This window comes from Gopherus evgoodei, chromosome 3 (genome assembly GCF_007399415.2).
Source record: "Gopherus evgoodei ecotype Sinaloan lineage chromosome 3, rGopEvg1_v1.p, whole genome shotgun sequence".
Taxonomy (NCBI): domain Eukaryota; kingdom Metazoa; phylum Chordata; order Testudines; family Testudinidae; genus Gopherus; species Gopherus evgoodei.
The window spans coordinates 106,512,873-106,539,172 of NC_044324.1; the positions used below are offsets into that span (position 1 = coordinate 106,512,873).

The following is a 26,300-nucleotide window of genomic DNA, read 5'->3' on the forward strand; positions in this document are numbered from 1 at the left end:
ACGACAACATTAGGAAGGAGGTGACTGAAATAGATGGGGTCCCTGTGGAAGAGAGAACCCAGGAACCAGGACCCTACTTCATAATGAAGAAGAATCTCTTATACTGGGTTGCACCAGTACAGGGGCAGAAGGTACAGCAGATCCTAGTACCTCAAAAACACCAGAACGCTGTATTAAGTCATGCTCATAGTCATCTTTTTGGGGGGCATTTGGGGGTAGATAAGACCCTGGCACGAGTCCTACAACAGTTGTTCTGGCCCGGAGTACATGAAGAAGTGCGAAGGTACTGTGCGTCCTGCCTGGAGTGTCAGCTGCACAGTCCCCGTCCCCACCTGAGGGCACCTTTAGTATGCCTTCCCATCATAGAAGTCCCCTTTGAGTGAATAGCCATGGACCTAGTGGACCCTGGAGAAGATGGCTCGGGGCCACTAATGTATACTTGTTGTTTTGGACTATGCTACTCGCTACCCAGAGGCCTTCCCCCTGTGGAACACAGCCTCTAAAACGATAGCCAAAGAGCTGATGAGGATCTTTGCCCAAGTGGGGCTACCAAAGGAGATATTAACAGACCAAGGAACCCCATTTATGTCAAAGCTAATGAAGGACCTCTGTACGCTGTTCTATATACATACTCTGAGAACTTCAGTCTACCATCCGCAGACTGATGGGTTGGTAGAAAGGTTTAACCGAACCCTCAAGGCTATGATACAGAAGGTGGTAAGTCGGGATGAGAAGGATTGGGATACCCTACTACCCTATCTTATATTCGCTATCTGGGAGGTACCTCAGGCCTCAACTGGGTTTTCCCCCTTCGAGTTATTATACAGGCGTCTCCCCATGGCATACTAGATATCGCCAAAGAGATCTGGGAAGAGGAACCCAATGAGGGGAGAAATATAATAGAACATGTAATACAGATGCGAGACCGGATAGCCTGGGTCATTTGGAAAAGGCACAGGAGGCCCAGAGAACCCATTACAATCACCAGGCAAAAGTCCGACAGTTCCAACCAGGGGATCGGGTGATGGTGTTGGTATCCACGGCAGAAAGCAAGCTTCTGGCCCAATGGCAGAGACCCTATGAGGTGGTTGAACCCATGGGGGAAGTAACCTACAAGGTGCGGCAGCCAGGACACCGAAAACAAGAACAGATTTATCACATCAACCTTCTGAAACCCTGGCATGCACAAGAGGCGTGCATAACTGTCCAAAAAGACCTAACCCAGGAAAACAAGCCTTCCAAACAGGTGAAAATGTCTCCTGATTTAACACCAGACCAGAAATATGAGGTGTCTGAGATGATCTTCTGGAACCAAGATGTGTTCCTGACAAAACCGGGTCAAACAACCGAGGCATATCATCACATTGTCACGAACCCTTGGGCCAGAACAACAATGAGGCCCGATCAGGTGCCAGCATCCAAAAGGGAGGAAATCAAAGCAGAAATAAAAAAAATGCTGGAGTTGGGGATCATTGAAGAATCCCGCAGTCAGTGGTCCAGCACAGTCATGCTGGTGCCCAAACCTGATGGCACCACAAGGTTTTGAAACAACTTCTGGCGACTAAACGAAGTATCCCAGTTTGACGCGTACCCCATACCTCGCATAGATGAGCTAGTGGACCGTCTGGGTAATGCCCAGTATTTGACTACTCTAGACTTGACAAAGGGGTACTGGCAGATTCCCCTTGCGGAAGACGCAAAGGAAAAGACTGCGTTCTCTATACCAGAGGGTCTTTTTCAATATAGTGTCCTCCCTTTTGGACTACATGGGGCCCCAGCTACTTTCCAGCACCTCATGGACAGGCTATTACTCCCGCATAACAGTTATGTTGCTGCCTACTTGGACGATGTGGTCATTCATACCCCAGACTGGGAAACCCACCTAGAGAAGGTGGAGGCAGTCCTTGATACCTTCAGGCGAACTGGCCTTACAGCAAACCCTGCCAAGTGCGCTGTAGAGTTTACAGAGGCCAAATATCTTGGCTACATTGTGGGAAAAGGTCTGGTAAAACCCCAAGTGAACAAGTTGGAGGCCATCCAAAATTGGCCCTGACCATGTTGCAAGAAACTCGTCTGGGCATTCCTAGGTGTAGTGGGGTGTTACCGACGATTTATCCCCCACTTTGCCACAAGGGCAAGCCCCCTGACAGACCTAGTGAAAGTCCGTGGACCTGATCTGGTGAGATGGTCTGACGCAGCAGAGGAAGCATTCATAGACCTACAGACTGCCCTCTGCAGTAACCCTGTACTGATAGCCCCTGATTTCACCAAGGAATTTATCCTGCAGACAGATGCATCGGAAGTAGGGTTGGGGGCTGTTCTATCACAGAATATCGGGGAGGAGGAACACCCAATTCTCTACCTCAGTAGGAAACTCCTTCCAAGGGAACAAAAATATGCAGTGGTGGAGAGAGAGTGCCTCGCCGTAAAATGGGCCATGGAAGCACTGCGCTACTACTTGCTCGGGTGCAGATTTGTCATCGTGACCGATCATGCCCCTCTCCAGTGGATGCAGCGGAACAAGGAGAAGAACACAAGGGTGACCAGGTGGCTCTTATCCCTCCAGCCTTTCCAGTTCCATGTGCAACATAGAGCAGGGAGCCATCACAGCAATGCTGATGGCTTGTCATGTGTGCATTGTCTGGCTTCCTAAGCTGCCCAACTCCTTGGTGTTGAGCAGGGGGGAGAGATATGTGACAGACCCAGACCAGTGGGGTACAGGAGTCTGGTAGAGGGCAAATATACTGGTCACTGAATGAGTAGTTTTCTATTCTCTGAGTGACCAGAGCAGGGGCTGCACTAGAGTAATCAGGAACCTGCTAGAACCAATTAAGGCAGACAGGCTGATTAGATCACCTGCAGCCAATCAAGGCAGGCTAATCAGGGCACCTAGGTTTAAAAAGGAGCTCACTCCAGTCAGGTGAGGACGAGCCAGAAGAGAGGAAGTGCGTGTGAGGAGCTGGGAACAAGAGGCATAAGGAGCTGAGAGTGAGAGGGTGTGCTGCTGGAGGACTAAGGAGTACAAACGTTATCAGATACCAGGAGGAAGGTCCTGTGGTGAGGATAAAGAAGGTGTTTGGAGGAGGCCGTGGGGAAGCAGCCCAGGGAGTTGTAGCTGTCCTGCAGCTGTTACAAGAGGCACTATAGACAGCTGCAATCCACAGGGCCCTGGGCTGGAACCCAGAGTAGAGGGCGGGCCCGGATTCCCCCCAGACCTCTGAACTCCTGCTCAGACACAGGAGGAGTTGATCCAGACTGTGGGGAAGATCACTGAGGTGAGCAAATCTGCCAATAAGCGCAGGACCCACAAAAGTAGAGGATGAACTTTGTCACACTGTGTAGAGAAAAGAGAATGCTGTTTTGTGAGTGTGTGTGTGTGTGATTGTAGTGAGTTACCATATAATAAATTCATTTGCAGAAACAAGATTGGCCAACTCAGTTAATCAGTTCACAGTAAGAGACCACATCTCACTCTCTTTTTTTTGTAATTTATATTTTATCTAGGTTGAAAAAGAAAAAGCAAGCCAAACAAAATGCTGAGACAGTCACTTCTAATTCTCGTGGAACCACTGCTTCCAGAACTCATGTTGGGAAGGATGATGGCAGTAAGGTCATTTTGGAGCAAATCAGTTCTGAAGACAACTGCAAACTTGCTGAGGAAAAGGAGGAGTGTGTCACTGAAGAAGAGAAGAAAAAGAAAAAATATAATCAACTAAAAGATATCAGGCGCACAGAGCTGAAAAGATACTATAATACTGGTGAGTGATGTTAGCACTACAGTATTTTGACACAGTATTGTTTTGGTAGTTCTTAATATCTTTTTTTCATGTGATTGACTTAGGTATTCCTTAAAGGGATTGTTAACTTGAAATCTTGTAAAATCTAAAAATTAAGTTAAAATAGTTTCAGGTACTACGCCTGTCCCCAAGGCTATGTCTGCACTATGAGCTAGGGGTGTGATTCCTCTACTCACTTACGGATATTCACATGAGCTGTCACTGAGATAGCATGAGTATAAGTAGTAGTGTAGCCACAGTAGCACGGGTAGTGGCAGTGGAGGCACGGCTGAGCTGTGCTGACTACATACCAACCAGTGCTACCACTGTTACACTGCTATGTATACTTGAGCTTGCTCGATGAGAGCTGTCATGTGAGCTGGGAAACCACACCCCTAGTTCATAATACAGACATACCTAGTTCCCTTCTGCCAGCTTTTGTGGTGTTTCAATCACTGGTTTCTTAATTAAAAAATTTTTTTTTTCTTTTCCCTGTTTCTGCGTGAAGTGCCCACGCAAACAGAAGAAAATGACTGTAGACAATGTACTGTCAGTATTATGAAGTAAACAAATGAAAAGATAGAAATAATTTTTGTCCTTTTCAGTTGTGGAAATATTAGGTGGTGTTTGTAACTATATAATAGGCTTAAACATTTTTAGACATGTGGTTTGTATTTTTTAAATTGATGGTGTATATTCAATATTGTTTTTCAGTTTTTGTTGTGTTTTTTGCATACTGACAACCGAATATATATCAATTTAGAAGTGTGTTGCTTTTAAATTTAAGTCCTGTTCTATTTGCAATGCCATGAAATAAGTGTTTAAAACAATCCACCCACAGTCTCGAAGATATGGCACTGAGACATTGATAAATGATTTTTAAAAAGTCCATGGTCTCACAATCACTTATTAATTTTACACGTGAATAATCCTATTGAAATAAAGTTTAGCTTGTGCCTCTAAGTTAAGCTCGCATCTAAGTGTTTGCAAGATCAGAGTCCATATGTAGCGTCTAGTCAGTTAGTCTGGATTACATTTTGTTACATGCCCTAAATCTAGGGTGCCCATATTTCCCTAAACTGAAAACGGGACACTGGCTAAGCAGCAATGCCAGGCGGCTTGGGCCAGACCCGCGTCACCTGGTGTTGCTGCTTGCCTGAGCCCCACTGCAGTGGGCTGGCCTGAACCACCTGGTGGTGTTGCTCTCCCAAGCTGAAGTCACGGATGTTACAACTTTTTTGGCAAAACTTGGCATTTGTCCCACTTGCTATTGCCCAAACGTTCCTCTGCACCCCCTTAGGGCAAGAGCAAATGAGACAAATGCCCAGTTTTGCAAAAAAGTCATGACGTCTGGGACAGAGGTTAAAAAGGGGACTGTCCAGGTCAAAATGGGACGTATGACCACCCTACCTAAATCATTTCAAAGACAAGGTGGGTGAGGTAATGTCTTTTATTGGACTAACTTCTGTTGATGAGAGAGACAAGCTTTCGAACTACACAGAGCTCTTCCTCAGGATTGGGAAAGGCACTAAGAGTGTCACAGCTAAACACAAGATTGAACAGATAGTTTAGTGTAAGTAGCACATATTCTAAGGGACCGTTTAAAGTGAAGTGTCCTGTTAACACTCCTGTAGTCACAGGACAAATATATTTCAGATACGATTTATGATTTCTGATAATATATTTTGTCTTCCAAATGTTGTAGTGGGAATTTGATAGAAAAAGTAACCATTAACTAATGGTTAATTTATGGTGCCAGTACATGGCATCACAGCAGTCCTGTTTTGTGAGGACTTGCTGTCACAAAGCTGTCTCTAAAAAAAAGAATATTGTACATTTTATATCATAAAGACATGACCGCCTTTTGTGTTACATGATATATTGTTACAATTTGTGCCCTGCACATTCATGAAAACCCACTTCACTCTGAATATCCTACATTGTAATAAAAGAATCAGAAACCAAAAAGGAGCTAGCGCCTTGTGAGCAGCATGTGCAGATTAGTCAACAGTTTTAGAATCTCTGTTGTACATTAACCCAAGCTCTTCTGTGGTAATTTGTGACTTATTTTTTTATTTTATTTTTTTTAAAAAGACCCTATCCTGTAAACTCTTTTGCTTGTTGGTAACTTCACTCATTTAAGCAAAATTCCTTGTGTGTAAAGCATTGGCAGAGCTGTACCCAAAGAGATCAACAATTTAGAAGTTTAAAAAAAAATGGTACTTCAGTTTATCTTGAGTACTGCCTCAGATCAACAATCTATTTGCAATAGCATCGTTAGTATAAGAACACTGAAGTATAAGAACACTGAAGTGTTTGGACTGAAGAATAAATCTGTTAAGTTACTTCTGTTTAGTTGTTCTGGCAAACCTTTTTGCAAGTATTTATAACTGACAAATAATTGAAAGACCAAAGTAAATACTGTGGTTATTAAAAGTGTTTCTACTTAAAATGATTTAGATGAAATCTTAACCCTTTCTCTAAAAGATCATTTTTAATAGAGAATGACAATCTGGAGAAGTTCTGAGTTATGTGAAATGGCTGGAATTTGTTTTAGTGTTTCAGAGTTTTTGTGAAACATTGAAGAACCATTGGAACTTCCTTGGAAAAACATGACAAACACAAAAATGAAGTTGCTAGGAATGTAAACATCATGATGCTCCCCTCCTCTCTCCCTGTACACCTGTACTCCTTCAAGGCTCTTCTGTGGTCACATTCCGTGCCATCATTTTCTCTTAAGAGTGTCTTTGCAAGTTGGTTCTTTCCAGCAAAAAATATGCCCCCTGAGCCTTTATAAGGAGAGCTTTTAGTATCTCAATCTGAGTAAACTGAGAATGCAGAGATTGAATTTATATTAACAAAATTTGTCTCATATGTGATGAGATATTTAAAATGGACTGGTGTATCTTGAAAAGTGACCTGAAAAGCTGTTTCTCTGCCACGCCCAAATTCAGGATCTCTGGATTCTGCAGCACTCTGCGGAAAACTTTGGGCAGCTTCAGATAAAACTCAATTTTCAAATGTGTTATCAGATTAAATATAAAAATGACTAATATAATCCCTACAGTTGTCCCTTTATTATTAATCCTCATACTAAATTAGGTGTATTTTACACTAGCTTCACAGTTTCAGAATACCAAAGATTTTTACCAATTCGGGTTGTAGAAGTTGTTGGAGGGGAAGTTGGGAGGCATGGGAAGATTGAGATTGTGAGACAAGCGCAATGGCTAGATGTTGCTGCTAATGATCAGCATGAGGTAGTAGATAGCAATGTTGACATTGAAATTATCATCTTAAAGTTACAGATTTAATCAATTGAACGGAGAGGCAGCTCATATCTCTGAGTTTGTTTTAAGCTCTGCAAACTCAAGCAGACAAATCACTGAGGCCAGGTCTACACTATAAACTTACATCGGTATTACTATGTTGTTCTGGGGTGTGAAAAATCCACATCCTGCTATGTCGACGGGAAGGCTTCTCCTGTTGACATAGCTACCGCTTCTCAGGGAGATGTATTAACTATACCAACAGAAGAAGCTCTCCCATCTGCATAGTAGCATTTCACTGAAGTGCTACAGTGGTGCATTTGCACCAGTGCAGATGCATCACTGCAGCGTTTTAAGTGTAGATATGCCCTTACGTTAGTTAACATTTTCAAAGTAATCTCCACAACCATAAGGGCTATAAACCTTAATTAATTAATTAAAAAGCTAATTAGATCCCAGAGTGCAGTTCTATACAAAGGGGTGTATTCAGAAATTCTGCAGAGGCAGAATACACAGGGCCCTACCAATAAGGGGATACTTTCTGCCCAGTCAATAATATGTACAAACATATCCTGCAAACAATTCACATGCTTATTTGAAGTATCAGAGGACTTCCTTAACAAGCAGGCTAATGGAGAGTGTTTGTGCCATATTTCATTCAATCTAAAGTAGTTTTGACCAGTATTCTCTAGACAGGCCCTGCAGTGCTTTGACTAAACCCAATAACCTCACTCTCACTTATTCTTCTGCCTATCCATATATCTAGTGTTGGGTACATTTGTATGTTTTGTTGTTGGTTGTTTGTTGTTGCTGCTAGCTTGAGGAATATCCGTATAATTTAACTCTACACTTTAGACTTTTAACATTTAATGGTTTCTGAGTGGTACTTCTGAGATTCTCTCTCAGTAATAGTTTGTTTTTCCAGTACTCCTTTGTGCTTCTGTGGAAAAGAAAGAAATGTATTAGATGTATTAACAGCACTGCAGTTTGCCTCATCTGTGTGCTAATATGATTGTGGATGCATAATATATAACATGGCTTAATGGAAGTTTTATCACAAGTGCTTTGAGTCTAGAAAGGTCAAGTCTGTCAGTCTATCAGAAATTTGTCCTCTTAATAATCTCCCTTTCATGGTTTACAGGGTCATAAAGCCTTCTTTATTTATTGCTATTGGGAAGAAGGGGGAGGAGCACCACATCTCACTATAAATCATTACTTAGACTCCATGAATCTTCATTGCAAACATGTAAATCTGCATGTTTATGTTAATTTGTAAATACCGACAGTGACTTTCTCATTCTTTCACTTTGTATGTCAGTCCCCTTAATAGATTTGTGTAATATGTAATATTTTCAGTCAGCACAATTTCACTGTCTCAACGAATGCCACTTCTTACACTAGGATGAGTATAATGCAGCTTTTTAAGGGAGTGGAGATGCATATTAACTAGGCACTGTTTTTTTTCTGTTCGATTTCGAGGAGGAGATGGTTCTTAGAAGGAATTGATTTTGACATTTTCTATCTTCGGAAGAGGTTCCAAATATGACATGGGAATGAGAAATCTTAGAGTAGTATATATGAAGAAGATATATGATGTTATATTGTTGTTACTGTTAGAGGCCAGTAGGTGACGTATCAGAACCAAAAAGGAATAGCTGCTGCACCTTTTGATTCTGTAGGAAAGAATCAGAAAGTGGAAATGAAAAGTTTCTCTTAGTTTACCTAAGACCTCTCCCAGTGCAGGGTTGTTCCCCACAGTACATTTTCTAGTGTTTTGATTGGTTTATTATTAAATGTCCCAGGCTAGGGAGCTGCCACCACATCCTTGGAAAGAAGATTGCTCAGTTTATTACAGGGGTGGCCAACCTGAGCCTGAGAAGGAGCCAGAATTTACCAATGTACATTGCCAAAGAGCCACAGTAGTATGTCAGCAGCCTCCCATCAGCTCCCCCCTCCCCCCACTCCCAGCACGTCTGGCCCACCTGCATTGATCAGAGCCTCCCCCTCCCTTCCTGCACCTCCCAATCAGCTGTTTCCTGGCATGCCAGGAAGGGGGGAGGGAAGAAAATTTGCAAATGATACTAAATTGCTCAAGATAGTTAAGACCAAAGCAGACTGTGAAGAACTTCAAAAAGATCTCACAAAACTAAGTGATTGGGGAACAAAATGGCAAATGAAATTTCATGTGGATAAATGCAAAGTAATGCACATTGGGAAAAATAATCCCAACTACACATACAATATGATGGGGACTAATTTAGCTACAACTAATCAGGAAAAAGATCTTTGAGTCATTGTGGATAGTTGTCTGAAGATGTCCACACAGTGTGCAGAGCAGTCAAAAAAGCAAACAGGATGTTAGGAATCATTAAAAAGGGGATAGAGAATAAGATGGAGAATATCTTATAGCCCTTATATAAATCCATGGTAGGCCCACATCTTCAATACTGCATAGAGATGTGGTCTCTTCATCTCAAAAAAGGTATACTGGCATTAGAAAAGATTCAGAGAAGGGCAACTAAAGTGAGTAGGGGTTTGGAAGGGGTCTGATATGAGGAGAGATTAAAGAGGCTAGGACTTTTCAGCTCAGAAAAGAGGAGACTAAGGGGGGATATGATAGAGGTATATAAAATCATGAGTGATGTGGAGAAAGTGAATAAGGAAATATTATTTACTTGTTCCTATAATGTAAGAACTAGAGGCCACCAAATGAAATTAATGGGCAGCAGGTTTACAACAAATAAGAGGAAGTTCTTCACACAGCGCACAGACAACCTGTGGAACTCCTTGCCTGAGGAGGTGGTGAAGGCTAGGACTATAACAAGGTTTAAAAGAGAACTGGATAAATTAATGGAGGTTAAGTCCATTAATGGCTATTAGCCAGGATGGGTAAGGAACGATGACCTTAGGCTCTGTTTGTTAGAGGGTGGTAATGGATGGCAGGAGAGAGATCACTTATGTTCTTATGAGGAGCGAGGGCACGGCAGGATCGGGGAGGGGGAGGAGTGGGTGCAGGGCCTGTGGCAGAGCCAGGGGTTGAGCAGTGAACATCCCCTGGCTCATTGGAAGGTTGGTGCCTGTAGCTCCAGCCCTGGAGGCGGTGCCTATACAAGGAGCCGCATGTTAACTTCTGAAGAGCCGCATGTGGCTCTGGAGCCACAGGTTGGCCACCCCTGGTTTAATAGATTACACTGCCAGGTAGTCCTTCCTGATTATTTATCCTCCTCTTGCTATTTCTCATGCAAGTTAGCAGCCTCCAATCTGGACCTATAGCTCTGAAATAGACTTATAAAATCTTTCTCTTTGACATTGAAATCTAACCCTATAAAAACTTGCTTTGAATCTTCAACCCCCATTTTCTTGGCATCTCAGCCTTTAGGCAACTTCTGTCTGTCTCTGCTCTCAGTGTTAGTGGAGACACTGTCACTTCGCTCCTGATTTTGCCCCTTCCCTCCTTGACCTTTGGGATCCACCCTCTCCTCTAGACTTCATGCAGTACCTTCTTGCCTCCTCTGCTGTGATTCCTGGCAGTGACCTCTTCTAGAAATTCCTACTACTAAGCCTCCTTTTAGCAGTAGTCCCTTAGTCAGTAGACTTCAGCAGTGGCTAACTACTTTGCTCTGCAATGGCTCGACAGCATGATTTACGTTTGCTGCCCCATAGTCTTTTTCAGTGGTGGTTTTTCCAAGGCTGCTTCTGCGACTGCTACTCATAGCAGCCCCTTCAGGATCATGCCCTAGTCTGTGTGACTTAGTAGTATACTTAGTATATTGAAGACCTTGCTGTTTTCTGCAGGGTAGCACAGGAATTCAGGGGGTAGGGTGTTTTCTGCGGGCTCACAGTCACGCAGAATTCTCCCTAGGAGTAATCTTCCCGAGCAGCCTCCTTGAGTCCAGGCAGGCATATCTGCTAAGGGGAGAGTCTGGCACTAGGACGGGAGCCCTGGAGTACATCTACACTGCAGCTGGGAGCGTGCTTCCGCTTCCCAGTTGGTGTCTGTAGACCCACACTACTTCCAGCTGGAGTAGTGTGCCACTTCAGGCTAGCACACTAAAAATAACACTGTAGCCAGGGTAGCACTGGCAGCAGTTCGAGCCAGCTGCCTACATACAAACCCTTCCGGATCCTCTGGCTACACACTTGAGCAGCTAGCCCTATCCACTGCCTGTGCTACACACATGCTGACAATGTTTAGAACACTATTCCAGCAGAGCTCCTACAGGCCTGTCTATCCGCAGTGGCAAGCATGCTCCCAAGTGCAGTGTAGGTATACCCTCAGGGTACCCTTAGTGTACTGCCCCATTCTACAGAGGGGAAACTGAAACAGAAAGGTAACATGATTTTCTGAAGCCATACACTGAGTTGACGGCAAAAGCCAGGATTCAGACTCGGAACCTCCTGACTCACCACCCTGTGTTCATTCCTCCACACCACATTCTGTCTCATGACCAGATAGGCTGACCATTGACTAAAGCTGGTTATGAGTGCTTCATATGTCTGAAAATAAGGTGTCTTAATTTGGGCACCCCGAAACTGGGGAACACATAATTAGGGGCCAACTTTTGTCAAAAGTTTGGTTTAGCATCAGATAGGAATGCTAAGGCATGGATCAAATCCAATTCTGCAGGGTGGCATTTAACTTTCCTTAACCACAAGGCCATCCATTCTCTTCTTATAATCCCCTGTCCCATTCACTACACACCTTCCATCTTTTTCAGTAAATGTGGCGAGATGCCAGAGGGGCCTCCTTCATTACACAACCCTGATTCATCACTATAGCAGGTCCATCCAGTAAAGTGAATGAGGCAGGATCTTGTGGGAAAAATTATGTGTGATCATGTAATTAAAGATCTTATTGTAATGCACATGTATATTCCCCTAAGCCAAAGGGTATTTTAATGGGGGAAAACAGGAGGAAGATTCATTTTGTCTGCCTCGTATCTAAAGGTGCTCTGAGGCCACCTGAAGGGTAGTGCACGTGCAGTGTTAATAGAATGTTCAGAGTTTTTGGCAGCAGGCCGAGAACAAGCTGTAGTAAGTAAAACACAGAAGGGAAATGACAGTGTTCAATAGCTCATATCACAGCCAAATCTGCACTGATTACATGGGACCAGCAGAAGGTAGCTCCCTAATACCAAGACTATCCCACTGTCAAACTCATAATCTGGAATAATTTTGTTAATGAAAAGGTTAGACAACTTAAATACATAATAGATAATACTGCATGGTACATTGGGGATACACTTCAAATATGTATTTTATTGGTGACAGTCTTATTAAATAGACATAATCCTATTAAGACACTCTTCTGAACTGGGATGCGCAAATTAAAAAAAAATGTATAGTAATGTCAGAGCTCAGGATAAAAATGACATTTTATTGTGGAATTTTCAATTTAGAGTTGTAAAGGCTGATTCCCCACTCTGGCACTTTTAGTGCTGAAGGTGGGGGCCCACAAGGATTTTAAAAATTAATACTGGCCAATCCAGGCTTATATTAAACTCCCAAGGTTACAGCTTTTCTCTGACCTTGGCTTGGTAAATGCTGTCACCTCTCAAGTGAAAAACTGCCTCTTGCAAATCCTGGAAAAACTCACTTGGAAAGTTTTCCCTGAGGCCCCTCGGCTTTTCTACCCCTCCCTTGGGGAAGCCAAGAAAGAAAACAACAAAAGGGAAACACAGCTGTTGCCACCAGCTAATTGAAACACATATGCACACACCTTTTAAGACAAAAAACCAATCAGGTTCTTAAAAAAAGGTAAATTTTATTAAAAACGAAAAGAAAGAAAATACATCTGGAACTTAAGCTTTTGCTAGATTTTAAAAGAGCAATTCCAAAAATTAAGCGCCCAAACTAGCTTTCTTGGGGGTTCAGCTTAGTAGTCCACAAGCCTTATAGAAAATAAAAGAAATAACACTAATCGCGTCTAGGTATGAATTCTTCTAGGTATGAACGATGAATTTTAATACCTGGTTCAATCTTTACACAGCATTCCAGCTTCCCCCATCCCTTGAGCCCAGAGAGAACAACAGAGAGACAAAAGGAAAGCTTTTTTCCCCATTTTAAAAAGTTCTAGCCTTCCCATTGGCTCTTTTGATCAGGTGCCCATTCCCTTTTCTTTACCTGGGTGCTTTTTAACCCTTTACAGGTAAAGCATGCAGCCACCAAAAGGGACTTTTTAGCTAACTGGCTGGCTGGGTGTCTGTAAAAGGGAGCTCCTCCCCTACTTCATTTGTCACAAGAGTAGACCTAAAACTGAAGCGTTACTGTGCTAATGTGGTGGTATCATTTGGTATTCGAAACCTCTTTGTTTAAAATATATGATTTTATTTAACACCGATAAGAAGCTGAGGGCATAATTTAATAAAGTGCTTCTCGTAATTTGACCTGAAAAAGGTGAGGTACATTTAAAAAAACAAAACCCAAGTAAACTGCCCCTGGCATAGCACCTGCTTTCTACAGCAGATCTAACCATAAAAGGTTTGATTCTGCCACCCTTATGCCACCCCTTGACTACCTGACTTTCTGAAGTACTGAGCACTCACCATCCTTAATTGTAGCCAGTGGAAGTTGCAGATACTCAGCACCTCTGAAAATCAAGCCCTAGTGGGGCAAATTGTTCCCTAGCATGTAGCCCAACTAGCTGGACTGGGGGTAGCGGAGGTTTCTAGAAGGGGCTGGAGATGAAGGAATCATCCTCCACCCAAGGCTGCAGTGTAGCAACAGAGCTGTTCAGTGGCTGCTACTGCAATCCTACACCCTCATTATGTAGGGAATGATGGATCCATAAAGAGGCAGATCCTTAGCCTTCCTGCCTCACCCTCAGATCTCTCTGTGACAACATTCTGGGAGCCGGCAGGACTGGGCACTGGATGCGTGCATACTCTGTGTAAGGGTATGTCTTCACTAGCTTATACTGTAATTTCTATTTACTTTTATACTTATACTGATATTAATGTGAGTCCCATCACATCCATTTGTCACAGTACTTAAATATGAATTCCATCACCTCTATTTTTCACAGTATTTAGTCTAACTGTTCATATTGTGCTTAAAAGATGAGGCAGAGAAGCTGGCATAGGCTAGTGTGATCATAGGGTGAGATGCAAGGCCGTGAGAGTGCTCAGTCTGTTTACACAGAGGAATGGAAATTATGCTTCAGTATCTTGTGGATCAATGTTCTCTAAATCTTATGACATTTAGCTTTGTTTGTGGTTTTGCCTATCTGAGAAAGAATGAGCGACTGTTGTAAGGGTTGCTTATGTTTTAAAACACTAAGAGATTTACATCCATATCCTGTGTAAGGGTATGTCTTCACTAGCAATGTTAAAGTGCTGCTGCGGCACCAGCACTACAAAAAATCCACCCCCCACCAGGGGAGTATTTACCAGCACTGGGAATGCGGCTCCCACAGCTGGTGCACTGTCTACACTGGCGCTTTACAGCACTGAAACTTCAGCGCTCAGGGATGTGTTTTTTCACACCCCTGAGTGAGACAGTTTCAGCACTGTAAAGTGGCAGTGTAGACAAGGCCTAAGTCTCTCTATGTCACACCTCCTCCTCCGCACAATGGAACCCTAGCAGTTCAGCTGCCTACTGGGGCCCTATGCCTATGGAGAGGTCTAGGGTTTTCCCTTCGTTGAATGGATTTTTACATTTGCAGGTATGAGTATTAATAAATGTAACTAAAAGCTCCATGCACATATAAATGTACTGAAGAATTTGCATATGGTTTTGGCTGATTTGCTTTCTGTTAAAAGCAGATTGGATGTAAATGTTTTAGTATTTTAAAACATAAGCAACCCTTACAACAGTCGCTCATTCTTTCTCAGATTGGCAAAACCACAAACAATGCTAAATGTCGTAAGATTTAGAGAACATTGACCCACAAGATACTGAAGCATAATTTTCATTCCTCTGTGTAAACAGACTGAACACCCTCATGGCCTTGCATCTCACCCTATGATCCCACTAGCCTATGCCAGCTTCTTTGCCCCATCTTTCAAGCACAATCATAGATTATTAGTGTTGGAAGGGACCTCAGGAGATCATCTAGTCCAAACCCCTGCTCAAAGCAGGGCCAATCCCCAAATGGCCCCCTCAGGGATTGAACTCACAAGCAGTTAGACTAAATACTGTGAAAAATAGAGGTGATGGAATTAATATTTAAGTACTGTGACAAATGGATGTGATGGGACTCACATTAATATCAGTATAAGTATAAAAGTAAGTAGAAATTACAGTATAAGTTAAGCAAGAAGATTGCTTTATATCCTGGAAAAGCTTTGTTCCCAGCTCCTAAACTGACAGTTTTCTAGAGTCCTAGCCTTTGTGAGTGTGCTGTGACTCACATCAGGTTGCATCCAGAATCAGTGTGTTGCGTAACCTGAGTGTCTCTGTTTTATAGTTCCTGAAAATCCTGAAGTGCTAAAAATCCTTAACAATATACTGGACATTGACATCATCTGTTCATTCACACGTTGTTCACATCATATTTAGGTTTCTAATTCACAACCTCATAATTCCCTGCAAATAATCAAGGATTACAATGAACATTTCAAAAAAACTGCCTATTTCAAACAATTATTTAAAACTAATTATTTTAAGATATAGATAAGCTTTTATATAAAAACCAGTTCATCTTACATACTGTTAACATCTTGTTGTCTTTCAAAAAGCATACACTTTCTTTTGTGATGTCTGGGTAAACGTCCCCTAACAGCAGGTCTTTCAGTACACTAATTACTTCTTCACTCTAGGTGGTTTCTTGGGTTCTTGGCTGGTTTGTTAAGCAGCCTAATATTTTATACGTACATAATTAAGCTCATCAAGACTTAAATAACAAATATAACGAATAAAGAATATCAGTGTACTGTCCATCAGATCAAGGCTTAGAACATTTTGATTCTGTAAATCACAGCAAGTCAGAATAGGTATAAAATAATGTGGTTCAATGTCTTCCTAAATCTACAGAGAGACAAACTGAAGCAAATGCTCTAAGAGGCGGGGATGGGCCCTGCTCAGTGAAACGTGACCCCTAAAATTCTAATATTTTAAATATCGAACATTGTTAAGTATGTGACTGCTGATTACTTTAGCAGAAGCACCCAGCTATTTTGGGACTGCAGAGTTTGAGTCCTATCAGTCCTTCTTCCACCTTAATGTGAAATGCTTTTTATCACCCAATCTTTCAAACTATTGGGCTGATGTATGGCATTCTTGTTGACAGTCCGCAGGAGGTCACTTTATTATTCTTTTATGAACTGCAAATATACTGTTTTTTAAATGATGATGAAGGCTATGATTTTTTCACAGAGGTCGTTGAAGTCACAGAATCCGTGACTTCCAGCTACCTCCATGATTTCAGCCTTGTTGGCCAGAAGCTGCATGGTCTGCCTGTTGTGGGGGGGGGAACCTGCAGCTCCCCATGGCCATGGGAGCCAGGGGCCCCCTGGAGCTCTCAGCCACTGTGGGCGATGGGGCCATAGTGTCTGGCAGCAGTGGCCCCCCCACAGCTCCCAGCCACTGCGGGCAGTGGGGCCCTCTACAGCTCCGAGCTGCCGTGGGTAGTGGGGCCACAGCTTCTGGCCACTGTAGGGGGCGGGGATACCCCGAATCTGATGAGGGTACCCCAGAGCTCTGAGCTGCCAAGGGCAGTGGGGCATCTGGAGTTCTGAGCCGCCGCGGGCACCGGAGGTCCTTCAAAGCTCCCAGCTGCTGCGGGTGGTGGGAGTACCCCAGAACTCTGAGCCCCCACAGGTGGTGGGGGCCCCCAGAGCTTAGAGCAGCCCCTGCAGCTGCCCAACCTCTGCAGGTGGTCTGGGGACCCTGCAGCCACGCTCTGCATTTTGTCAAGGATATTTTTAGTAAAAGTCAGGGACAGGTCACAGGCTTCCGTGAATTTTTCTTCATTGTCTGTGACCTGTCCCTGACTTTGACCTGTTGCTGACTTTTACTAAAAATGTCCGTGACAAAATCTTAGCCTTAATGATGATAGATGAAGGCTGGACCAAGAGGAAGTTTGTGTTTAATCACAGAGGGAAAAGAAGCCTGCCCTACTTTTCACATGTGTCTCACCCAGCTAGAGAGATCAGCATGGCCATATTGGGTCAGACCAATGGTCTAGGCCAGTAATCTGCCTTCTGACAGTGACTGGTGCCAGATGCTTCAGAGGGAATGAACAGAACAGGGCACTATCAAGTGATCCATCCCCTGTTGTCTGGTCCCAGTTTCTGGCAATCTGAGGTTTAGGGACACCCAGAGCATGGGATTGCGTTCCTGACCATCTTAGCTAATAGCCACTGAGGGACCTATCATCCATGAATTTATCTAATTCTTTTTTAAACCCAGTTGTACTTTGGCCTTCAGAACAATGAGTTTGATAGGTTGACTGTGCATTATGTGAAGAAGTAGTTCCTTTTGGTTGTTTTAACACTGCTGTCTATTAACTTCATTGGGTGACCTCTGGCTTTTGTGTTATGTGAAGGGGTAAATACTTCCTTATTCACTTTCTCCACACCATTCATGATTTTATAGTCCTCTATCACATTGCTCCTTAGTCATCTCTTTTCTGAACTGACAGTCACAGTCTTTTTAATCTCTCCTCATTGTTTTTGTTGTCCTTCTTTGTACTTTTTTCAATTCTAATGCATCTTTTTTGAGATGGGGCTCCCAGAAGGTGAGAGTGTAGAATGAATTTAAATAGTGGCACTGGGATATTTTCTGTCTGCTTAACTATCCCTTTCCTAATGACTCTTAACATTCTGTTAGCTTTTTTGACTGACTGCTGTACATGGAGCAGATGTTTTCAGAGAATTATTCATGGTAACTCCAAGATCTTTCTTGAGTGGTAACAGCTAATTTAGACAACCTCATTTTGTACCAATAGTTGGGATTATGTTTTCCAATGTGCATTACTTTGCATTTATCAACCTTGAATTTCATCTGCCATTTTGTTCCCCAGTCACCCACTGTAGTGAGATCCCTGTGTAACCCTTTGCAGTCAGTTTTGGACTTAACTATTTTTGGTAACTTAGTATCGTCTGCAAACTTTGCTACCTCACTGTTTGCCCCTTTTTGGAGATCATTTATGAATATTTTGAATAGCACTGGTCTCCATATAGATCTTTGGGGGACCCTGCTATTTATCTCTCTCCATTCTGAAAACTGACCATTTATTCCTATTCTTTGTCTCCTGACTTTCAACCAACTACTGATCCAGGAGAGGACCTTCCCTCTTATCCTATGATGGCTTACTTTGGTTAAGACCTTTTGGTGATGGACTTTGTTAAGAGTTTTCTGAAAAACCAAGTACACTATATCCACTGGATCCCCCTTGTCCACGTTTGTTGACCACTGTCTTCTGAACTAGCGGGAGGGAGGGAGGGAGAGGACTCAGGAGTGAATTGGCTAGCAAAGGGGAGGGCAGAAGCTAAAGCCAGAGAGCTGCTTTTTGCAGGGAGGGTCCCACAGAGGGGAAATTAAATGCAAAGCTACGGCTAAAATATTAAGCCCCCAAAGGCAGGAAGTTGGGAAATGACTGTTTTGTACAACTTCACAAACTCAGCCTCGTTGGACAAATGTGATATTCTTATTTTGGTGGTGTTTGATTATATAACTTCATATGTTACTGTTCCTATTCTTATGTGTACACTATAAAATACGCTCAGAGGCAACACAGTAAGTTACCTCAGCCACAAGAAACTTTAACTTTGGAATTTCCTGACTGTTCCATCTGAAATTTCTCTCTCTGAGCCTTTCAGCCTGGTATGCCAGCAGGAGTAAGCAGGAGCAATCTGTTCAGTTGCTTTACATGGGTGGTGGTTTTCACTTGAAGTTTGTAGCTGAAGTGGGAGCTAGATAGCACTATCTCTGTGTGTGGTGACTGCAGTTTTTTTATATTGATCCAAAGTGAAATTGGCAAGCGTATGAACAGTAGTATTGAATGAGGAAAACCCAGAGCACAAGAAAGCTATGCCACACATCTCCCCAAGGGCTGAGTTCAGAGTAATTTGAAGCTGAGAGGCTGTGCATACCTACATAATTGCACTATGATACTTTTCTGCATTAGTAAGACGCCCATATAGTTACATCTTTACTAGCTCTGTGATCTAATGGATAGGAAAATGGATGAAATTGTACTTTCCCAATGCAGTCAATTGTCTATGGCTTTTAAACTGCATTAAATCCCCCAACCTCAAACCGAGCAGTTCTTGATGCCTGTTTTCTTTCCTGTTCTGTGAGGTATTTGCATGTAGGGGACAGTTGGGTTTGGTTCATCCGGTAAATGTTTTCCTCCACTTCAACAGGCTTTTACTTAAGATGCTTTTTTCATGTGTCCCTTTGAACTCAAGAGTTTTAGGTTAACTTTTACAATTGCTTTAAAAATGCTTTAAATATCTTTAATTTAGAATTGCCTGTTCGTTTTCCCTTTTATACGCCAAGGTTTTTCTATTGTTCTATAACTATTATTTTCTAATATTAATCTTTTAGTTCATGTATTTTTTCCCCCTTTGCCTCCCCACCTCAAGGTTGCTGTATTCTGGGAGTAATGCTGTCTCTGAAAACCACACAGTATGAAACTGACTTCCAGTGTGTGGTCTCATAAAAAGGTTCCTCTCTGGGACATGAGTGGATGCTAGTGAGCGAATTCTCTACATTGCCTAGTTAGCAAAGTAAGACCTTTGAATCTTAAACAGTGTTAGACAAAGCCATCTTGAGTTCTAATCTCAGCTCTTATTTCTATGTTTTTGGGCAAGTCACTTAAGCCTGCTTAAATTTAAGCACCTGAGCTGTCCTAATGATCTTGATGACACTATTCAGGCACTTAAAATTAAGCACATGCACAAGTGCAGGATTGAGACCTTCTGTATGCTTGGGTTTTGACAAACATTTTCCAATATTGTTCACACCAGTGAATCTTGAGTATTCCGACCATTGCATCCAGTGGTAGAGTAGACAAAGGAGTACAATTTTCAAAAGCACCTAAGTGCCTTAGACTCCTAAGTTTCATTTTCAAAAGAAACTTGGGCACCTAGGAACCTGAATTTTACTGACATTCAAGTGACTTAAGAGCCTAGGTGCTTTTAAAATTTTTATCCAATATGCAACAGCAACTGGCATTCCCAATGCCATTTCAGTTACACCTGCTCTGAGCAGGTTCGATAAAGTGGGCTTAAACATCTACATCTTCAAAAGCTTATTTCAGCTAGTGCTCATGCTTTCACCTGTACTAATTGTAGCAACGGTGCGAAATGTTTGCCAAAAGTAGGCTGGTGTGGACAAGACTTTTACTCCCTGCTTTAGCTTCCCGATCAGTAAAATGGGGTTCATACTTAGGCCATGTCTACACTACAAACATATCTACACAAGTTACGTTGGCATACAGCCGCCATAGTTGATATATCATTTATGCATGTGCATACTTGGCTCCTTGTACTAGCAGTGCATTTCCTCACCATAAGTGCTTATAGAGTGCAATACACCATGGGTAGGAATCCCATGTGATGTGCAACTCATCACCATCCAGCACACTGTTTTTTACATAATAGGGCCAAAACAAGTCATGCAGGGGTGACTGGAAACCTGGGGTCAACTTCCCTGTTTGCAACTGTCTCCATCCCATAAGGGTACCTGTATCCTATAATTTTCACTTTTTTTTTTTTCAAAATCCTACAAACCTACTCTGCCCTCCTCACTGTCCACCATCTCTGACAGAAACATGGAACCTGTACAGCTCTGCACTATTGTTATGAGCGTTGGAAGCACAGGGCGCACATTCCTGGAATATTTGAAGAGCTGCAAGAACTGAATGAGTGGGGAACATGACAATTCTTGGAGGACAGATTGCTGTTGGACATAGCGAGAACCAATTCATGGCTGTTGGTGGCATACACAGAGCAGCTGCAGGTGGTGGAGCACCGCTCCTGGGTGAAAAACAAGCACTGACTGGTGGGATCGCACCATAATGCAGGTTTGGGATGACTAGAAGTGGCTGCAGAACTTTCAGATGTGCAAGGCCATATTCCTAGATCTGTACGCCAAGTAGGATGACCAGATAGCAAGTGTGAAAAATCGGGACAGGAGATGGGGGTAATAGGAGTCTATATAAGAAAAAGCCCCCAAAATCGGGACATCTGGACACCCTAACACCAAGTTTGCCCCAGTCCTCCAGGGCAGGAACACCAAAATGAGAGCTGCTCTGACAGTGGAGAAGCAAAAGGCTATCGCACTGTAGACTCTTTCAACGCCAGATGGCTACTGGTCAGTCAAGAATCAATTTGGAGTCAGGAAATCCACCGTGGGGGCTGTTGTGATGCAAGTGTGCAGGGCCATTAATCACATCCAGCTGGATGTTATTTGAGCAACGTGCAGGAAGTAGTGGATGGATTTGCAGCAAAGGGGCACCTAAACTGTGGTGGAGCGATAGAGGGCATATACCTATTTTCACATTAGACCACCTTGCCACAGAGTACATCAACAGAAAGGGCTACTTTTCTGTGGTTATGCAAGCATTGGTGGATCACTGGGGATGCTTCACTGATATCAGTGTGGGCTGCTCAGGAAAGGTGCATGACACTTGCATCTTTAAGAACACAGGACTGTTCAGAAAATTGCAAGCAGAGTCTTATTTCCCAATTGTCAGATTACCATTGGGAATGTTGAAATGCCAATAGTGATCCTGGCGGACCCAATCTACCCTTTACTCATGATGCCATGTACCAGCCATCTTGACAGCACCAAAGAATGTGCTTTTGATTGTTTGAAGGGTTGCTGGAATTGTTTACTCACAATATTGGAACTCAGTGGGAAAAATATCCCAATGGTTATCGCTGCCTGCTGTGTCTGTCATAATGTATGTAAAGCAAAGGGGGAAATCTTTCCACCAGGGTGGAGGTGGAGTGGCTGTCTGCTGAATTTGAACAAGGGCTATTAGAAGAACTCAAAGGCTCAGGAAGGCTTTGAAAGACCATTTTAACAGCAAGCCACAGTAGTGTGTGTTGTAGTGTACTCTACTTGGCCTTGCGCTTTTGTAGCCTGGTAGGAATTGTGTGGTGATTGCTGTAGATGTAGGAATGTAACATTGTCAATGCACCTATTAATTTTGTTTGTGAATGATCCTATTAGCTGTGTGACATTGTGGAGTAAGAGGTACGTATTTTCAGAACTGCTGAGTGCTCAGCAGCGTATGTTGTGTACTAATAAAAATGATTATGCTCCAAATAGAATTTTATTCTGTAACAAAATAAATTAAAATCACAGGGTTTTTTTCAAACAAATACCCTAAAAACCTAATAAATTAAGAGAACAGAACTTATGAGGGGGAAAAAACATTATGTCCATTTTAGTAACATGTACACCAATCATGGCTTTCAGAGGTTAGTGTATGTGAAGATGTGATTGTCTTTAATGTTCCCTGGAGTGGAGTGGTAGGGGTAGTGCAGTGACCCCTGATGCCATGTGGAATGTATACAGAGATCCCAATATTCAGTTCTCAGTGGGCTGCAGAGGGAGGCAAGCACTGGGTTGTTGAATCTGCAGGTCCATCAGAGTCTACAGCATCTGTGCTTATTGCTTGAGAAGCCCCATTGTGTCCTGGTGCATCTCTCTCTCCTTTTCCTGCTGGGACTCCTGTCTCCTCACCACTCTTTCCTTCTTCATGCTGATTGCAGTGTTCATGCTCATGGTCTGATGCAGCACTGGCTTGCAGAATCTTGCTGAAGAGGTTTTCCCAAGTCCTCATCTTTTTCTTCCTTATCTGGCTCAGGCGTTGTGTGGTGGTGAAGGCCGCAGTGGTAGCAGCTGAAGATGAAACAAAGGGGTATCACTGTCAGTGCATTCACTACAGAAAGTAAAACTTAAGATTTTGAAGTCACTCCCCTCGCTCCCGTCAAGTATTAAGCACTACAGTCTCACTTCTGCTTGGGATTGCTTGTGCACGGTGGCAGTCATGGCATTAGCCATGGTGAGTATGGCCCACCAAGGATAGGAGAAATGAGGAGGGAATTGCTTGATTGTATGAGTCTAATAATTGAGAGCAATGGCACTGAATACTGGCCCCGTTTTCCACATATGGTGGTGATTTTAGCTGATATCGCACTCCTGAGGGTCACAAAGGCATGGAGAGCACAGGAGCTGCTGGCATCCCAAAATGCCTGAGCCATAGGTTACTAACTTGTTTACTGCAATGATACCTGCTTCAAGTATCACTGAGTGGCACAGAAAAGTGTCCTACCACAGAGGAAGAAAGAAAGCAGACCTCCGTAGACACCTTCAGCAGAGGACTGCAGAGTATCTCCATGAAAGTTTCATCAAGTTCTCTCAGGAGATTCAAGGGACATCCCTGTGTACATAAACAAACTGACCTGCTTGTTCCCCCCCCGCCCAACTCTAGAGGAGAATGAAAAGCAGGTATACCTCTACCCTGATATAATGCGACCTGATGTAACACTAATTGGGTTATAATGCAGTAAAGCAGCGCTCCGGGGGGGCAGGGCTGCGCACTCCAGTGGATCAAAGCAAGTTCGATATAACACGGTTTCACCTATAACGCAGTAAGATTTTTTGGCTCCCGAGGACAGCGTTATATCAGGGTAGAGGTATAGCAACTCTGCCTTTCTTGATTGTACCACTTCCTCTTCTAGCATGAGTAAAGTCATGAAAAGTCAAAAGATGTGTCCTGCTGCTTTGGGAGTGCCATCTGAAAATGTATCTACACATTTACCCAAGGTTCCTTCCCCTGCATCAGGTTCGACTGCCTGGACTGCAATGGAGTCAAAAACTGGTCCTGGCTTGCGGCACAGCTGGATCCCCTGATTGTCTGTCCCCCATGCCTCTCCTCTTCCTCTGCACAACCTAGGTGTGCCCATCAAGCCAGGCCATCAAGAAAAGGAATTTCAAAATGTTGTGAGGCTTTAAAGGGTGGACAGGGACTTCTGGTCTGCGTGACCACTGGGCAGTGGAGTTCAAAATGGTGACCAGAGTACGTTAGTGGGAGACGCTGGAGGACAGTTAGGTTTGACATAACTAAAGCAGTGTTTACACTTGCACATCATGGACTTAAGTACATTGGCCATGGCTCTACGCCGCTTGGGAAGGTGATGTTACTATGTCAGAGCTCACAGCGGTGGGAGACACATGCACAACTAGGGTGCCTTGCATTGATATAACCATGTAGTGTAGACCAGGCCTCAGTTATCTCCCGCAGAGAAGTGCAGAAGATTAATTACTTCAATTTTTATAAAGTGCTCTGCTAATGAAAAAATACTTTCATTAGATGTAAAAGGCTATTAAAATAGGATTAGATGTTCTGCTAAGGTTTTGCCTCAAAACCAAGTACTTTCTCAAATGACCCTGTCCAGTGGTTCTCAACCGGGGGTCTGTGGCCCCCTGAGGGGCCATGAGCTCTTTCAGGGGGACTGCAGAGCCCTATGGCTGAAACCAGGTGCCCTAAGCCCTGGTTCCCCCCATGGGGCTGAAACCGGGAGCCCTGGGAGTGGCTTGGGGCTGAAGTCAGCAGCCCTGCTCTGGAAGCACCCCCTGAAGCTGGGAGCAGCACAGGGCTGAAGCCGGGAGCCCCAGTCTGCCTGTCCTCCCACACTGAAGCTGGGAGCCATGTGTGACTGAAGTCCCAAGCCCCAGCGCTCCCCATGGACAGAAGCCCTGAGCCCATGGGCAGAGTTGGGGAGGCACAAGGGTGTTGGCCCCCCAAACTGCACTGCTTTACCCAGAATGGGGTAGTCCAGGGACAGCTCCACCCCCACAGACCTCCTCCTCTCCCTCAGCCCCCCTCCGGCCACATTGTAGGTGGGAAGCCAGAGCCAGGCAGTGTGGGCCAGCTGCTTCTCTGGTTGGTAGTGCCATGGGGTGGGCAGCTGTGGCATTGCCACATCTGCTGCTGGTGGCTGGGGTTGCGGCTGCTCCTCAGCTCTGCCAGTAAGAGCCACCCTGATGGGGGGACCCTGCTCCAGAGCCAGCAGAGCCCTCCGGGAGCAGCTGCCACACACCCTCCTGGCACATAGCCCCTAACTATCCTTCAACCTGAGTACCCCCTTGCCTGCACCCTGAGCTACTCCCCTGTCCATGCATTCCCTAGCTACTCCCCTGCCTGTACATAACCCATAGCTACCCCCTGCCTGCACAAAGCCTCTAGCTACCTCCTGCCTGCACCCTGAGCTAACCTGTGCCCGTGTATAGCCCCTAGCTACCCCTGCCTGCACCCTGATCTACTCCCCAGCCCACACACAGCCTCAGCTACCCTCTGCAAGAGAGAGCGGAAAGAACAAGGTGACAGAGAAGAAACATACAGGAATCAAGATGGGGACAGGGTGCGGGGGAGAGAAGTGGCGGCAGAAGACACTTAAATTACAGGGGTCTAGAAAAAAAAATAAAGGTGCTGAAAGAATTCATAAATAAACCCTCCCACTTCCACTTGAAACAGCCAACAGTAGGTATGATGATACCCCCACAGACATACAATGAAATCACCCCCTCCACATGCCAGTATCGCTTTAACCTACTATGACATCCTAGAACCTAGAGATAGAAAAGACATGTTATGTCATCTTATGCATCTTCCCCCTTTCGCATGTCTCCCACACGCTTACCTTGGCTGAAGCAGGATTGCTCCCTACTTTCTATATTCTTAAATTCTGAGTCTCTTTTAGGATGACTCACAGGATGGCTATTGTACCACATCCTCATGGAGACTGTGCAGTTTCATATTCTAAACAGGAGCTCACTGATAAGGAATGTTTCCTGAGATTCAGCTGTTAACTCTGTTTTATCCCATTACCTCTAGTGTTATAGTTGGATCATTTCATCTTGCCCCTGTGTGTTCATGCTCTTCAAATACTTGTGGACTGCAATCATGCATCCATTCCTTATTTGTAGTTTAGCTAAGCTATCATTATCTAATGCCTTTAACTTTTCTTGATTAAAATCAATCCTTGAAGGCTTTGAGCACTAAGTACCACTGTCCAGAATGTTGAATGGGTGATAGCAAAGGTGGGAGATTTTCTGCAGAAAAACTGAGTACAGACAAAGCTATATAGAAACTGGTCTAGCTCTCATTGGGAGCAGGAACAGACCCATAGAAAGTACTGTTTATAGTACATTACAGCACCCAGATATGATACTTCTGTGTATACAGCTCAGCATTTTATTGGCTTTTTCTCCATTTACACAAATATTTACTCAGTTGCTGGAGTAATATTCTACTATAATTCCACAAGTCTACCAGGATGATAGTTGCTCTTTT

The 26,300-nt window shown here is 43.7% G+C and overlaps 1 protein-coding gene across 2 annotated transcripts in view; it reads left to right on the top strand.

Annotated features, from left to right (window-relative positions):
- The window catches only part of NCOA7 (nuclear receptor coactivator 7), a 126,816-nt gene that overhangs the window by 38,427 nt on the left and 62,089 nt on the right, over positions 1 to 26,300 (top strand). For both annotated transcript variants that reach the window (XM_030556235.1, XM_030556236.1), the window contains exon 2: positions 3,505 to 3,758. In XM_030556235.1, the coding sequence (XP_030412095.1) occupies positions 3,505 to 3,758 (254 nt within the window). The remainder of the gene's footprint in view (positions 1 to 3,504; positions 3,759 to 26,300) is intronic.